Consider the following 14,187-nt stretch of genomic DNA (forward strand, 5'->3'; position numbering starts at 1 on the left):
ATGAAATGCATTTAAAAACGTAGCTACTTAGAAAATTGGCCTGAACACATTCTAAAATCTGGAGAAGTTCATTAGAGGGAAGAGCCGTGAAAGTGCCCTTTGTTTCTAGTTCCGTACAATGTTTTAATTTTGAAATACAATTGCTTGATTTTAATGCACCCTCTGATTAGAATGATCATTTCAAGGTATGACTCTTCATTGAACTCTTCTTCTGGCACAACATGTTGCAGAGTTGCTCCTACTTTTCTTTTCAGAGGTAGTATTAATATTGTTTAAATAGTTGTTCAGAAACTAGATGAAAACAGATGTTGAAACCTGCTAAAATATTCGGTTCCCTGCCCCATTCCTCACTGAATTCAAGATTAGACCCTTTGTTACTAACAAATACCTATAAACTAATCCTTGGGTATGTTAGGTCTCCTTCAAACCCAGAGAGACTTCTGAGGCATGTAGAGCTGCTGTTACTGGGTGTACAGTGGTAGCTGCAGACACCCACGGCTCCTGATGTGAAATGTTTGTTTGGGAGAAAAGCTGAGTGGTTGGGGTAAATCCTAGATAACCCCACACCCTGCTACCCCCCAGTTGCTGGTCCAAGAACTCCGTGTGTGTGAGAGTCCATTTTGGCCCCTAGCTGGTGCTCACAAAACACAGAAAGGTTTGTGGGTGTAAAGCCATCATTGTGCCCCGAGGGTGTATCAAACACTGTTTTAGCTGAGCAGATCCTCTGGACCTTTCTGGGAGGAAGGGATGAAGGATCTTTTGAAAGTGTTGAGTCCGTATTAGGATTATGGTACTTTCAGAACTTTTTTAGACTCTGCCTGAGACTTCTCTTCTCCTGTGTTCTCTTAACAGACCTTTTACTCATATAGCTGGTAGTTTTCTTTTCTTAAAGAATCAGAAATCTGTAACAAACTCAGGCATACAGTGAAGTTGAGCATCTCAGAGAGCCCTGAACAGTTTCTCTCCCACTCAGCCTTGACATACGGCAGTCTTCTCACATCATATTCTTACATGAGATTTTCCTTGACTCTCTGTTTCTGTTATCAATGTCATGACAATCTGCACTTTGGACTCATTTAGCTTTAACTTTTCACCTGTTAAAAATCTTTGTAGTAACCTGAATAGAGCTTGGAAAGAGGAGTGCACACCGCAGGAAGGAAGTGTTTGAAGGATGCTCTGGGGAGCTGAACGGCTTGAATGCCAGCTCTGCCCACAGCCTCTCTGCAAATCACCCTGTTAATAAAGAGCCCATTTTAGTTCTGGAAACATGGAGTCTTCTCAGACTATTACCCAGCATGTGGTAAATTAAACAATCTTGGCCTGATTGCATAATGTCACTTGAAATTTAAGATCCTTTTTCTCTTTAACCCCTAAAATTTACAAGCCATTTTTGTTTAGATTTATTGTAATTAGATAATGATTCTGCTCCTTTGAGGCTCTTCTAGGAAGTTTTTTAGCACTTTTTGATGGCTAATCTCAAAATAACCAGGGGCAGGAGCACTGCTCAGTCTCTCTGCATCTGCTTTGGTTCAGTGTGAGGGAGCATGTGGTGCCGAGGTACTGCAGAGTGATTTGGACCTGGGGCTGTAGCAAGGGCCAGGCAAGGGGATTACTGCTGTAGGAGGACAAATATGCCTCAGTCCCACTAACTAGTATCTCTGCTGCTGTTACTGCCTTTCAGGAAGGGGGGTTTGAAAATCACCTCTGGTACCTAGGAGGATTTCAAGTCCAGAAGTACCTAGATCCATACTGAAATCTTTTCCTCCTCCAGACCATATTTAAACAGGTTCTTAACTTTCAGCATGCGTTTATATACAGTCTAGAAGAAGGGATCAAATTTCTTTAGTTTTCAAAAATCACAAAGAAAAGACATGCTTTTTCTTGTAAAAGCACAGTGATTCACTGCAGTCCACAGAGCAAATATCACCTCGGTCAGCACAGGTAATAGGCACACATTAAACTCTTCATCTTGTTTTTTCTTGCTGGTCAATGAACTATGTGCTGTTAATGTAGCAAGATCTACTAGGCTCCATCTTTTAACTCTGGCAGTGTGTTTTAGGAAGTGATGAGGCCTCTCAGGACATGTCTTTGGTACATTGTAATGCTTCATAGAACTGAGAGATTGTGTATCATTAAAAAAGAAGAAAGATACTGTAGGTTAACCGGGCCATTTACCTGCCAGTGTGAGGGGGGACTTCACAGAATTTTCCAACCTGATTTTCAATGTTTGATGTGCTGAGCTTTCCCTGTATATTTGGAGAGATGCTTTCATATCCCAGCACCTGTTAGAGTTGTGTTTAGAGGTGATGCTCATCTTTTCATCCGAGAAATGTCATGTTTTCTTCGTAGCCAGTTCTCCAACCTTGAATACAGACTTTCCTGATTTATTGGTGATTTTGGTTCCCCAATATTCCCCTTGCCTCCTTCCTGGCTTGTTGGACACATGTGACACAACATGGAAAGGTTGGGGGAGCAGGACCGAAAAAAAAAAATCACACTCTTTTAGTGTGCAGTACTATCTGCCCTTAATTTTAGAATTGGCTGCTATTGCTCTGTGGGGACTCTTGGCTAATTAAAGTTCAGATAGTTAGATAATGCTGTCTCAACACATATCCCTGAGCCTGTGCTGTTTATTCATGTCAGGTATTCATAAGACAGTTGACATTTTCTTTCTTAAAGATCTCTCAGGTAAATTACAGGCATTTTACTGCTCTGACCTTTTCCTTTACGTGAAGAACTTCTGTTTTTTTGTGAATATAGTGTTAGAATGGATGTAATTGGAGAGGTGTAGTTGTTCTAGTCTGTAGTGTTGGGCTATTACCTGTAATGATTCTCTAATACTGGTATTTATAAGTGATTATCTCTTACCAAACTACTTTAAATGTAAAGAATAAGCTAGACTGTTTCACTGAATGGTTTTGGTGAATCACCTTTTCCTTTCCGTGAATACTACATTTGCTTTCCTAACACATTCATTGTGTGCCTGAGTCTTAGGGAGATGGCTTGCTCTATTAATATATTTCTGGAGTTCTCCTGTTATGAATAGCCTTTTATGGCTTTAATGTAGTTTTTGAAAATTCCTCTATTATTGATCTAGATATTATCCCAGCAGGAGTCAAAACCGCAAGACAATTGTGTGAGGATAATTTCTTACTACAGTAGCATTTTATTCTGAAAGCCTGCTGTGTGGTGTGTGCTTTGATGGATGACCCACTGTTTAAAATGTGTATTAGACATTGGCTTGCTAATTAAATGCCTTAAGGAGTGCCTGTTCCCATTCAGTCTCAGTAAATTTGTGGAATTTCTGTTATTTTATTTCTTCTTGCTTACGTTCTTATGTTTACTTCTTTCTGTTTTCTGACTTTGTAGAGAAGAATGGGAGTGATGGCAGAAAATCAAATTACTTTCTATCCTCACTCAAGAGTTTCAGCTCAGGGCAGAGGCAAGACAATGAGGGCTCTCAGTTTCAGGACTAGGTCTACCAGATGGGAGGATGAGAAGATGGGTTTTGCATTTCAGAAGGGAGTGAGAAGAGCACTCACCTGAAATTTGAGAGATCTGAATTTGGATCCCTCTTTCCTCCTGAAGGACCAACTTCCATGTCTCAGAAGAGGACCATAATGACAAACCTGTGAGGCGCTCTCAGACTTCTCTGTTGAAGTGCCCGTGCTTGAAGCACTTTACTGGGAGGGAGAATGTAAGACCATTCATAGTTGAAGAAAGGGGATAAAGTTATTCTCCTAATTTCCAAGCTGTTAAATTGAAAGAGCAGCCAAGCAGAGGGGCAGGGACATCTCCACACCTCCAGGAAATGTTTCCTGAGTATAATCCCCATTGCTCTTGTTGGATTTTTAATTTTATTTTTCTTTTTGGAGCAAGCATGAATCAGAGACAGCATTTTTGTTGCTAAGACCAAACATAGAATTTCTTCTACTCAGAAAGATTTGGGCTTTTTGTTCTAGACAGAGGTGTGTAGAGAGTCATAGAATGGCTTGAGTTGAAAGTGACCTTTAAAGTCCAAGCCCCCTGCCATGATCAAGTTGGTCAAAGCCTCATCCAACCTGACTTTGAATACTTCCAATGATGGGGCATCCACAGCTTCTATGGCAATCTGTTCCAGTGTCTCACCACCTCATAGTAAAGAATTTCTTCCTTATATCCAATCTAAATCTACCTTCTTTCAGTTTAAAACCATTAGCCCTTCTCCTATCACTACAGGCCCTAGTAAAAATTCTCTCTCCATCTTTCTTATACGCCCCCTTTAAGCATTGAAAAGCAGCAATAAGATCTTCCTGACACCTTCTCTTCTCCAGGCTGAACAATCCCAACTCTCTCAGCCTTTCTTCATAGAACAGCCCTCTGACCATTTTCATGGCCCTCCTTTGGACCTGCTCTAACAGATTCATGTCTTTCTTGTGCTGGGGGCCCCAGAGCTGGATGCGGTACTCCAGGTGGGGTCTCAGGAGAGTGGAGTAGAGGGGGAGAATCATCTCCCTTGATCCACTGGCCATGCTTCTTTTGATGTAGCCCAGGATAGGGTTGGCTTTCTGGGCTGTAAACACACATTGCTGGCTGAATATCCAATTTTTCATCTACCAGTATCCTTAAGTCCTTCTCTGCAGGGCTGCTTTCAAGCAATTCACCCCCAGTCTGTACTGATATTGGGGACAGCCCTGACCCAGGTGCAGGACTTTGCACTTGGCCTTGTTAAACTTCATAATATTCATATTGGCCCACTTCTCAAGCCTGTCAAAGTCCTTCTGGATGGCATCCCTTCCCTCAAGTGTATCAACTGCAGCACTCAGCTTGATGTCATCTATAAACTTGCTGAGGGTGCACTCAATCCCACTGTCTATGTCATTAATAAAGATATTGAACAGGACCGGTCCCGGTATGGACTGCTGAGGGACACCACTTGTTACTGATCTCCATTTGAACACTGAGCCATTGAGTGAAACGCTTTGTATGAGGCCTTGGAGCCAACTCCTTGTTCATCAGACAGTCCATCCATTAAATGTCTATCTCTCTAAATTGAGACAAGGATGTTGTGTGGGGCCATGTCAAAGGCCTGGCCTTACAGAAGTCAAGTTAGGTGACATCTGTTGCTCTTCCCTTATCCACCAACACAGTCACTCCATTGTAGGTGGCCACCAGATTGGTCAGGCAGGGTTTGCTCTTTGTGAAGCCGTATTGACTGTGTCTAATCACCTTTCTGTCATCCATATGCCTTATCTTCCAGGAAGATCTGTTGCATGATCTTACTGGGCACAGAGGTGAGGCTGAATGGTTGGTAGTTCCTAGGGTCCTCATTTTTATTCTTTTAAAGAATGGATTTGACGTTCCCCTTTTTCCGGTCACTGGGGACTTTGCCTGACTGCCATGACTTTTCAAGTATGATGGAGAGCTGCTTAGCAACTACATTAGCCAGTTCCCTCAGGTCCCTCAGAGGGTCTCAAACCTGATCTCCTACAATGAGTGGGACTTTGTTCCTTCAGTCCCTGCCTTGAGATTCAGGGACTCAAGAGGTGTGGGATGAACAATTGCCAGTTAAAACTGAGGCAAAAAAGTTGTTGGGTACTTTAGCCTTCTCCATGTCAGCTGTCACCAGGTTCCCTGTCTCATTTATCAGACGAGGAATGAAAACATTGGTTCATCTAAACCAAAGCAAACTAACCATTTTCTATTAAACACAGTAATTAATACTATCTTTTAAAGATTTGAGTTGGAGACTGAATTTGAAAAAAAAATACTGTTCTGTAGTAATGACCTTCTGGAGAACAAACCTGCAGGTTTGAGATCAAACAAGCAGGTAGTCCTGCTTGGGCAGGGGGCGTGGACAAGATGAACTCCAGAGGTCCCTTCCAACCTCAACCACTCTGTGAAAACATTGAACTCCAAATAGCGGTGTTTGCAAATGAAGTAATTCTGTTTTCATTACTGTTATCAGCTGTCTGGAAGCACAGCTTATTTTCTTTCACTGTAACTTCTTCTTGTTTATTTGAAAGAGATGGAGGCAGAATCTAGCTCTTTGTGTTCCTAAAGCAAGGCTTGGCATAAGATGCATTAGGAGGAGGAAGGTCCCTTGTTTTCTTCTGAAAGTGCTTGCAGAACACATTCAAGGCCAAATCATGATGTTATTTTTATCTGTGTCCCTGCACATGTAATTATCTGTGTCGCTCTACCCAGAGAGCTCTCACTGATGCCTTCAAGCAGAGAAAAGTGCCCTGTGTTCAATAGAGACTTCAGTGGTGCAGAGAGGAATCTATGGTCTGAACCAGAGAATATTATTTTATTCTCATTAATGCACCTTACTTTAACCCATGGAGTAAGTGTGTAGGATCAGATGAATCAAAACTAATAAAAGCAGGCAAAAAATCAGGGAACACATCTCCCCTCAGTTGCCCTTGGGACAATTTAGCCCAGACATGGGATTCTGAGATTCCTGGTTGGCTTCTGGGGATGGTCATGCACACCCAAGCTCTCAGGGATGGGTGATAGGGTCATGGTGGCACTCTATTATCTCTGTGGAACTCCTTTCCTCACCAGCACCATCCCCTTGAGGGCAATGCTAACTCCTGTCCTTTCCTCCTCCTTGTCGTCCTGGATAGAAGGAAATTGCTGATAGCTGTTCATCAGGCCTATGCTGTGCTTTTCTGTAATTTGTCAGACCTGTGTTTTCATGGAAGTGATTGCTTTGGGGTCGCAAAGCAACCCCAAGGCACTTGAATATCCCAAACACTCAAATGGTAATTGCATTTGGTGGTTAACTTCTTCAAGTAAAGGCAACCAGTTTCTCAGTTCAGGATGGGATGAGAAACAGCCCTGTCTACTCTATCAAATGCTGATTTATACACGTTTTGTTATTTTTTAAGTCAAATGCTGCAGTTCTGAGAAGTAGAAACTGTCTCTTGCATACACTGGAGATGAGGGAAAAAAAAGAAAAGAAAAGAAAGCAGAGAGGCACATTTGGGGGGGAGAGGGGGAGGAATGAATTCTAATCCCTCTGAAATTATTTTCTTGCTGCAAATCATTAGATCTGGATGGACTAAGCCAACTGAGTTACCAAGACAACCTATCCTATCGTGAAGATGACCATGTATCTGTTGATTCAAGAACAACTACTGAGAGTAGGGGCACTGGGCAGCGTAAAGGGCCTAGGATGGAGTCTAGCATTGCCGATGGTGTTAGCTGGCAAGCCACGGAAGGATGCTTGGAAATGGTGACAGCATTTACCGACCAGGGATTTGAAGTAAATGATGCTACTGAGAGCTCATCGGCTTTGAGCCCCGAGGTATGGTGAATTGTCATTTATTACACATGGTGTAAGCTTTTGAAGGATATTGGGGGCCAAAAAATATTAGAGGAGAAATGAAGTGAAAAATTGATCAGCACAGCACAAGATAATGGTACTCCTGTGTGCATGTGTGCATGAATATACACCCCTCTCTATGTGTTTCCCCTTTTTCTGGTATTTTACCTCTTGCTACTAACACTCATTCAGAGAAGCTGTTTTATTACTTGATTTCTAACTGCAATCTCTGAACTGAAATTAGAGCCATTAGCTGCCTGACAGCATTTACTATTGTTTTAGCAAAGAGCACTCTGTGGTGGCCCAGGGCTTTGTTACTGGCTGTATGTGCGAGGTATATGTCTAAGGACATGGTGTGTGGTCACTGGGTCAGATCTGTGCCTCTTTTTCCACATGGTTTCTATGGCTTAGACAGTTGGAAGCATCTGGAAAGCTGGAGGCAGCTGGTGAGGGTGGCCCATGACTTGGCCAAGTGACCATCACTCTAGTCCCCGTTGATACCAGGGATCCTTCCAGGGAAGGAGAGAGCCTGAGGTTGGAGCTACTCTGCTTTCCCTTAGTTCTGCACCTTTATTTTGAAGCCTCAAAAAAAATTTACAGATTTTAAGGCATTGTAAACACCTGATGGCTTAGCATCCCCTTTTTTTCTCATAATCTTTCTGTGTGATATGTTGGTTTTCATTATTACTTTACCACAAGATTAAATTTCTGAAAAAATATCAGCCTGCATCAGACATTTTAAAAGAACAGCACAAAGGTCACATCTTCTGCCTGAGTTAAAAGAGACTGTTCTTCAGCTGTGGAAACTAATACCTCCTTCACACTCTGAGCAACAAGGCTTTGAGGGAAAGGTTCCTTTCCTCAGAGCATGCTGCCTGCAGCCAGTTAAAGAGATGGAAAACAACTCCTCAGTGCATATGCTCCAGCCCTAAGGGGTGTTTTGAACAGCATTTTTGTTTGCTGCACAATCCAGTCCCACAGAATACTACCCATGTAGTGGCAGCCCTGCCCTCTATTTGCTGTGTGTCTCTGACATGCACTGTTTGTCTGCCCATCTGAGGCTCATTTCTCCTTTTCCACATTTGATGTACATTGCCATGGTTCACATGTGCCACAGTGTCCTCTTGTACTTCTTTGGAATACATCTCTTGTTTTGCTCCTGGTATCTATATTTTAAAAACGCAAAGAGTGGTTATGGCATCAAGGGGCAGATATGCCTGAGTCCCAGTTTATCTACTACAAGCAGCTTCTCATCCAAAGGTATTGTGTAGATTAATGAAAGACTTTTTATTGCAGGAACTAAATGTTCTGACATGCCAGAAATGTCCAAGCGCTATTATGCTGCACTGAAAGGACCTCTCTTTAGAGACAAAAATGAAAATTTTCTGCCCCTGCAATGGAACTACAAGTACCATTTCAAGTCTTGTCCATAATTAGCTGCTCTTTCAGGTTTCTCTGGCAGAAATGGACTTATTTTACCTAGTGAAGTGGATATTGGCTGTCCCGAACGACCTGGTTAGACATACAGTATCAATCAGTATACTTGGCTTGACCTTTCAACTGTGCTGGGAAGAGGGAAAGAAATAAATTCAGATGAAATATCTAAAACCCACACTTTCCTTGGATTTCAGTTTAGGTGTCTGTATAACCAATACGTTCACAAAGGACTCTTAGCCCCACTGAGCTCTGAAAGCTTAGGGAAATTCTGTCAATGACTTCCACAGAAAGAAAATGGAGTGTTTGTTATAAGCTTTGTGTGCTGAAAACCTGTACAGGGGTGAGTCCCAGATAGCACAGTGCTCTCTGAAAGGGCCAGCCCATGAGGTCTCTAAAGCTTGGTTGCCCGTGGAAAGGTCACTGTCGCAGAGTTAGGCATTTCTCTTTCCCTCTCTGCCTCCGGTTCAAGCAGTTTTCTTTGTAATGGATGTGGCCACAGCTATAGTAGCACAATTAGATATTTCCTGAAATCCAGATGCTTTCTAGCTATTCTGTCAAAAAACAGATAGCTGACCTTCAGTCTGCCCTACATGCTGCTAAAAGATGAGATGCTCAGCCCTGTTGGGGCAGGAAAGTCCCTCTTGGACCTTCGTACCTATGGGTTTATGATGACGCATGGGAGTTCACATTCTCTGGTTTAGGCATGTAGATGAAAGCAAAGTTACACCGCGACCACAGTTGGCTCCACACTTTCGCAGCAGTTCTCAAATGTGCCTTGATTCCATCTCCTCAATAGCAAATGCACAGATGAAAGTGGGGAGGGATGAACATGTGGAGGGAAACATGAATCAAGTGCAATCCCATTACGTTTCCTGCTTAAATATTATTTCATCAACCAGACAGATATAACTTGACAGCCACACAGCAGCACTTAGCATTTGCATAACATCACGTTCTCTCCAGGCAACATGGCCTGCCTTGCATTTTTGTCTTTGCAGCCTGCTGTTCATACAGAAAGGCATTTTTATGGGCAACCAAGTAATTTTGTGTGCTGTCCAACTGGTGATTTTTCTCTTTGACATTGCTTCTGTAATACGTATGACAGCAGGTCTCCATCACTAATGTGCACACATGGACTTTTGTATTCACGTGCATGAATCCCTTAAACACCTACGAAAATATGAAGTCAAAGCTTTGCATGACATGGCAGATGAATCTAAGCACTTGAAAAGTAGGTTGACAGGAAGTAGATACAAATTTTGAGGTTTGTCCGAGGTCTTGTCTGAGACATATACCACCCTAGACACTTCTGAAGGGAATTACATCAGAAGTCCTGTGGCCCATCATCTGTACTATAAATGGTAAGATTCCTATGTTGAAAAGAAGTGTTACTTGAAATGCAAAAGAAGATAAATGTTTGAGGAGGAGGGTGACTCAGACTGCTAGTGACAGGCCTTAATTCACCTTCTGGCTATTAACTGAAAATCTTTCCCTAGTACAGTGTATACTCATGTTTAAATACAAATCATTGATCACTATAGCAACTCCTTTATCACATGAAGCACGTTCTAGCTCTAAAATAAAAAAGACTTTTGAACAGAAACGCACACGCCCACTCATCAAAAGGTAAGGTGAGCATCCATGTTTTTTACCTTGTTTTATCAAGATGATTTTTGTTTTAAAAGTAGGTAAAACATGTGTGTGAATTGGTCTGCACCTGTTTTGATTGTTTATTTTGAATTTTTATTCTGAATGTATTAGTATCCAAACTGAACAGAAGGAACAGATGCTTCTCTTGGGAGATTTAAAAAGAGAATAAAGAATCAATACTATTTAATCAGACAGTTTTTCTCAATTATCATTGCTTTAGCTGTAGGAAAAGTATTGAGTTATAGAGTAGCATCTATAAATGGAATTTCCATTCTGCAAGAAATTCTGACATGGTGATTTCCCCTCCCATCAAATTGAACACAGTGCTTAATTTTTTTAATTTCCAGCAGAACAAAATATCCAAAAAGTTATCAGTCTTGACTGAATTGTTTGATTTAGGTAATGTAAAAAAATCAATTTTGAAAAAATTCCAGTGTATATTCAAAGTGTTAGGTTAAACTGTTTTTTTTTAACCAAATGAAACCAAAAAGTTTTATTAATGCCTGAAAATTCACATGAATGAAATTTAAAAAGAGCCTTTGTTTAGTTTTTCCCTATGTAGAATTTTTGCCAAATTAAGTCTCCTGCAAAACATTTAAATAGTGGTGAAACTTTTTGTTGGAAATATTTCAACAAGTGCTGTTGTTTACTAGATTGTATTGGGAATAATACACAAAATCAGGCAATTAACTATCACTGGCCTTTCAAGAAACAGTGGGATCCTAGTTTGCAGAGCAACTGCCTACACTTGCAAGCACAAGTGAGAACAATTTTTTTACATACAGTTGGGAACACAGACGCAGTTGAACTCCAGTGGAGATTTTACTTCTTCCTTCTCTTTGCAGGAACGTAATGAAGTGAGCAGCATACTAGCTCATCATGGTGCTCATGAGCCTATCTGTAAATGCGGTGATCTAGATGTCATCTTGAACTATAAATCCTCAAGTCAAAAGCTAGTAGTTACTATCTTGGAGGCCAGGAATATCCCAGACAAAGACCGCAGTGGTGTGAACACCTGGCAAGTGCACACAGTCCTGATGCCTAGCAAGAAACAGAGGGGTAAGACAAGTGTTCAGAGGGGACCCATCCCCGAGTTCAAGGATAAAATTACCTTCAGTAAGCTGGAGCCAGAGGAGTTAAGCAGCCACGCCATTCGTTTCCGCCTCTATGCGGTACACAAGATGATTGGAGAGAAGATGATGGGAGAGCAGTTGTTCTACCTGAGCAATGTCATCCAGAAAGGGGAAGTGAAGGTGACATTGGTCTTGGAGCCAAGGAGTAACTTGAGCGTAAGTGTGATGAAAGAAATATGGAGTCCTTAAAATTGTTCATCTGGTGAATGGGCACCAGCTGTACCTGATATCTTTCATTCAGGGCTGTTGGGATGCAAGTGGTGGATCTGTCCTGCTGTCACTTGAAAAGTTATCAGTAAGGGGAAGCACAGGGTGTGTCTTCCCTACACAAAGCTGTGCCTTACTAACAACGGCTCAGCTAGCAAGCTTACACAAAATCATGTAGATGTACTACATCTACACAAGTCATCAAATGCTGTACCATGCAAAAATAGTAGATTGGTCCTGGAGCCACCAAGACTAATTAAGTCTTAATTTCAACGAGGACAGTAGTTCTTGTGCACTGTTATGTTGGTGGACCTGTACTACTGCCAGTGCAAGAGCTACCTCATTTGGCGGTAGCTACTAGCTTGTGGAGCTCTGCGTTGAGCAGTTTCCATATTATCAGAAATGCTTAGTAATGTTCCTTTTCATGACAGATGGAAGAGGAGATGTGGGTCATGTGAGAAGGAACTGGATGTGGTGCTTCATAGTCTTCCATGCACATCACAGTTGTATCCAGCCCTGGCTATGCCAATCAATTTGTGTAGATGAGCTCTGTTATGATTCATTGTCTACAAAAAGCTCAGTGAGAGGTTGTACACATGAAATGAATAAAACATCATACTCCGGGTGAAGACGGGGTAGAGAGAGCATCGTGATAGTAAGGAAATAAAGTAAGAAAATACACAGTACATGACCCAGAAAGCCCAAACTGCAAAATGCATTCCATCCAAAAGTCATTGTCAAGGAGATTTACAGCGTGTTTGATGTACTAGGATGTATGCTTATCTCAGAGGCTTTGATTTACACTAGCGATAACACATTACGCAGAGTTCCTCATCTTTAAAGAGAAAGTTCAGAGATGTGTGTTTGTAAAAGTGATGCTCTGATTCTTCTGGTGCCCCATAATAATTCATTCTTAGTCATTGTCATTTCTTAAGAGAGATCTTACTAAACAAGGCTACAAGATATAAATTAAGGGAGGGTGGTGGTGAATGTCCTGATGAGTCTTTCAGTGCTCTTTCCCTGCAGAGTGCAGACTCTCAGCTTAGTCTGTCAGCAATCTCTCACAGTGATAGCGCTTCTTCAACACAGTCCCTGTCGCATGGAGGGGTGCCAGAGCTGCTCGTGGGATTGTCGTACAATGCCACTACGGGGCGGCTGTCAGTGGAGATGATCAAAGGCAGTCATTTCCGAAACCTTGCAATTAATAGGCCACCTGGTAAGTACTTTCACTGCTATTAAATAACACCATTGAGTCAAAATTTGCTTTTTATTTTCTTCCTCAAGGTATTCAATTATGTCATTTCTGAGCTGGGTTTCCTTGCAGAGTATCTGATTGAAATTAAAAGCATTATTTTGAATATGTGTACTGGTAAATTTTACAGTGTAATTGGAAGCAATCCTATGAAGACACAGTTGACGGGACAGTAACACCTGAATGTCTCTTTTATTGCACATACCTTTACAACATCTGATTATGGCAAAAGTGCTATTATACCCAAAGCACAGAGTAATTCTCAGCAGATCCATAAAAAGAAAGAAGTGCTTTTCAAGTGATTATATGTTACCATGTGACCTGCAGAGGCCCTGCCTTGTGCTATTAAGTGTTTCCCAGGGCTATACTTTCTTTAGTCCCCTTGCTGTGCTGCTGAGTGCTAGGTGACCTCATGCTTTGGCCCTTTGGGGATCCTGCTGCTGTGAATTCTCTGCTGCCACACAAAAAAATCTTCTGCAGAAAGATTTGAAAGTTGTTCTGGGTTGCAACAGTTGAGTTCCCTTCCTCCGATACCTAAAGGGAAAAAATGGAAATTGCCTTATAGTAGGCTTAGTTAGTCCCAGACCTGTAGTTAGTCCTTGAGATGGGCGGTGGATGGATAGTATAATGCCCACAACATAGATGGGGTCATGCAGCCACAGTGCATGGTGTTATCTACTTTGCTGCTGGTGTGCCTCATTCAGGGGGTTGAATGGCAGTGCCATCTCGTATTGTACTTTTGCCTCCTGTCTGAAACCAGCAGCTAATGACAATGTGAAAAAACATTTTTTTGTTTGTCGGTGTGTTTGCTTTTTGAGATGTGGTTGCCAAAGGTTATTACCTTTGACAGTTCCTTGCATTCACTGGATTTGACATAGTATCTCCAGCTTGCAGAATGCTAAGATTGCTTTCGCCAGTTGCTGTGCTCTTTGGCCCAGAGCTAGCAAAATATTTATGTGATATTTCAGTATATGGATGGGAAAACTTAAGTTTCCACTAAGCTATACTTCAGTAGATTATAGAAACAATCTGTGTCGTCAGTCAGCCCCTTGAAAATTAAGGGCAAGTCTATGAAATGGTAAAACCTATGACTCCAGTCTGTGTAGCCCTAGCTAGTCTTACATTAGCTGTGGTAACATAGGTCTCCATGACAGTTACTTAAAGACATGTTCTCGTTTGCATGTACATGCTTTATTAAA

At 41.7% G+C, this 14,187-nt stretch overlaps 1 protein-coding gene across 3 annotated transcripts in view; it reads left to right on the plus strand.

Annotated features, from left to right (window-relative positions):
- SYT16 (synaptotagmin 16) overlaps positions 1-14,187 on the plus strand; it is a 72,554-nt gene that overhangs the window by 45,041 nt on the left and 13,326 nt on the right. For all 3 annotated transcript variants that reach the window (XM_074865252.1, XM_074865250.1, XM_074865251.1), the window contains 3 exons: positions 7,035-7,291; positions 11,242-11,685; positions 12,763-12,952. In XM_074865252.1, the coding sequence (XP_074721353.1) occupies positions 7,035-7,291; positions 11,242-11,685; positions 12,763-12,952 (891 nt within the window). The remainder of the gene's footprint in view (positions 1-7,034; positions 7,292-11,241; positions 11,686-12,762; positions 12,953-14,187) is intronic.

The sequence above is a fragment of the Strix uralensis genome, chromosome 4 (assembly GCF_047716275.1).
Source record: "Strix uralensis isolate ZFMK-TIS-50842 chromosome 4, bStrUra1, whole genome shotgun sequence".
Lineage (NCBI taxonomy): Eukaryota > Metazoa > Chordata > Aves > Strigiformes > Strigidae > Strix > Strix uralensis.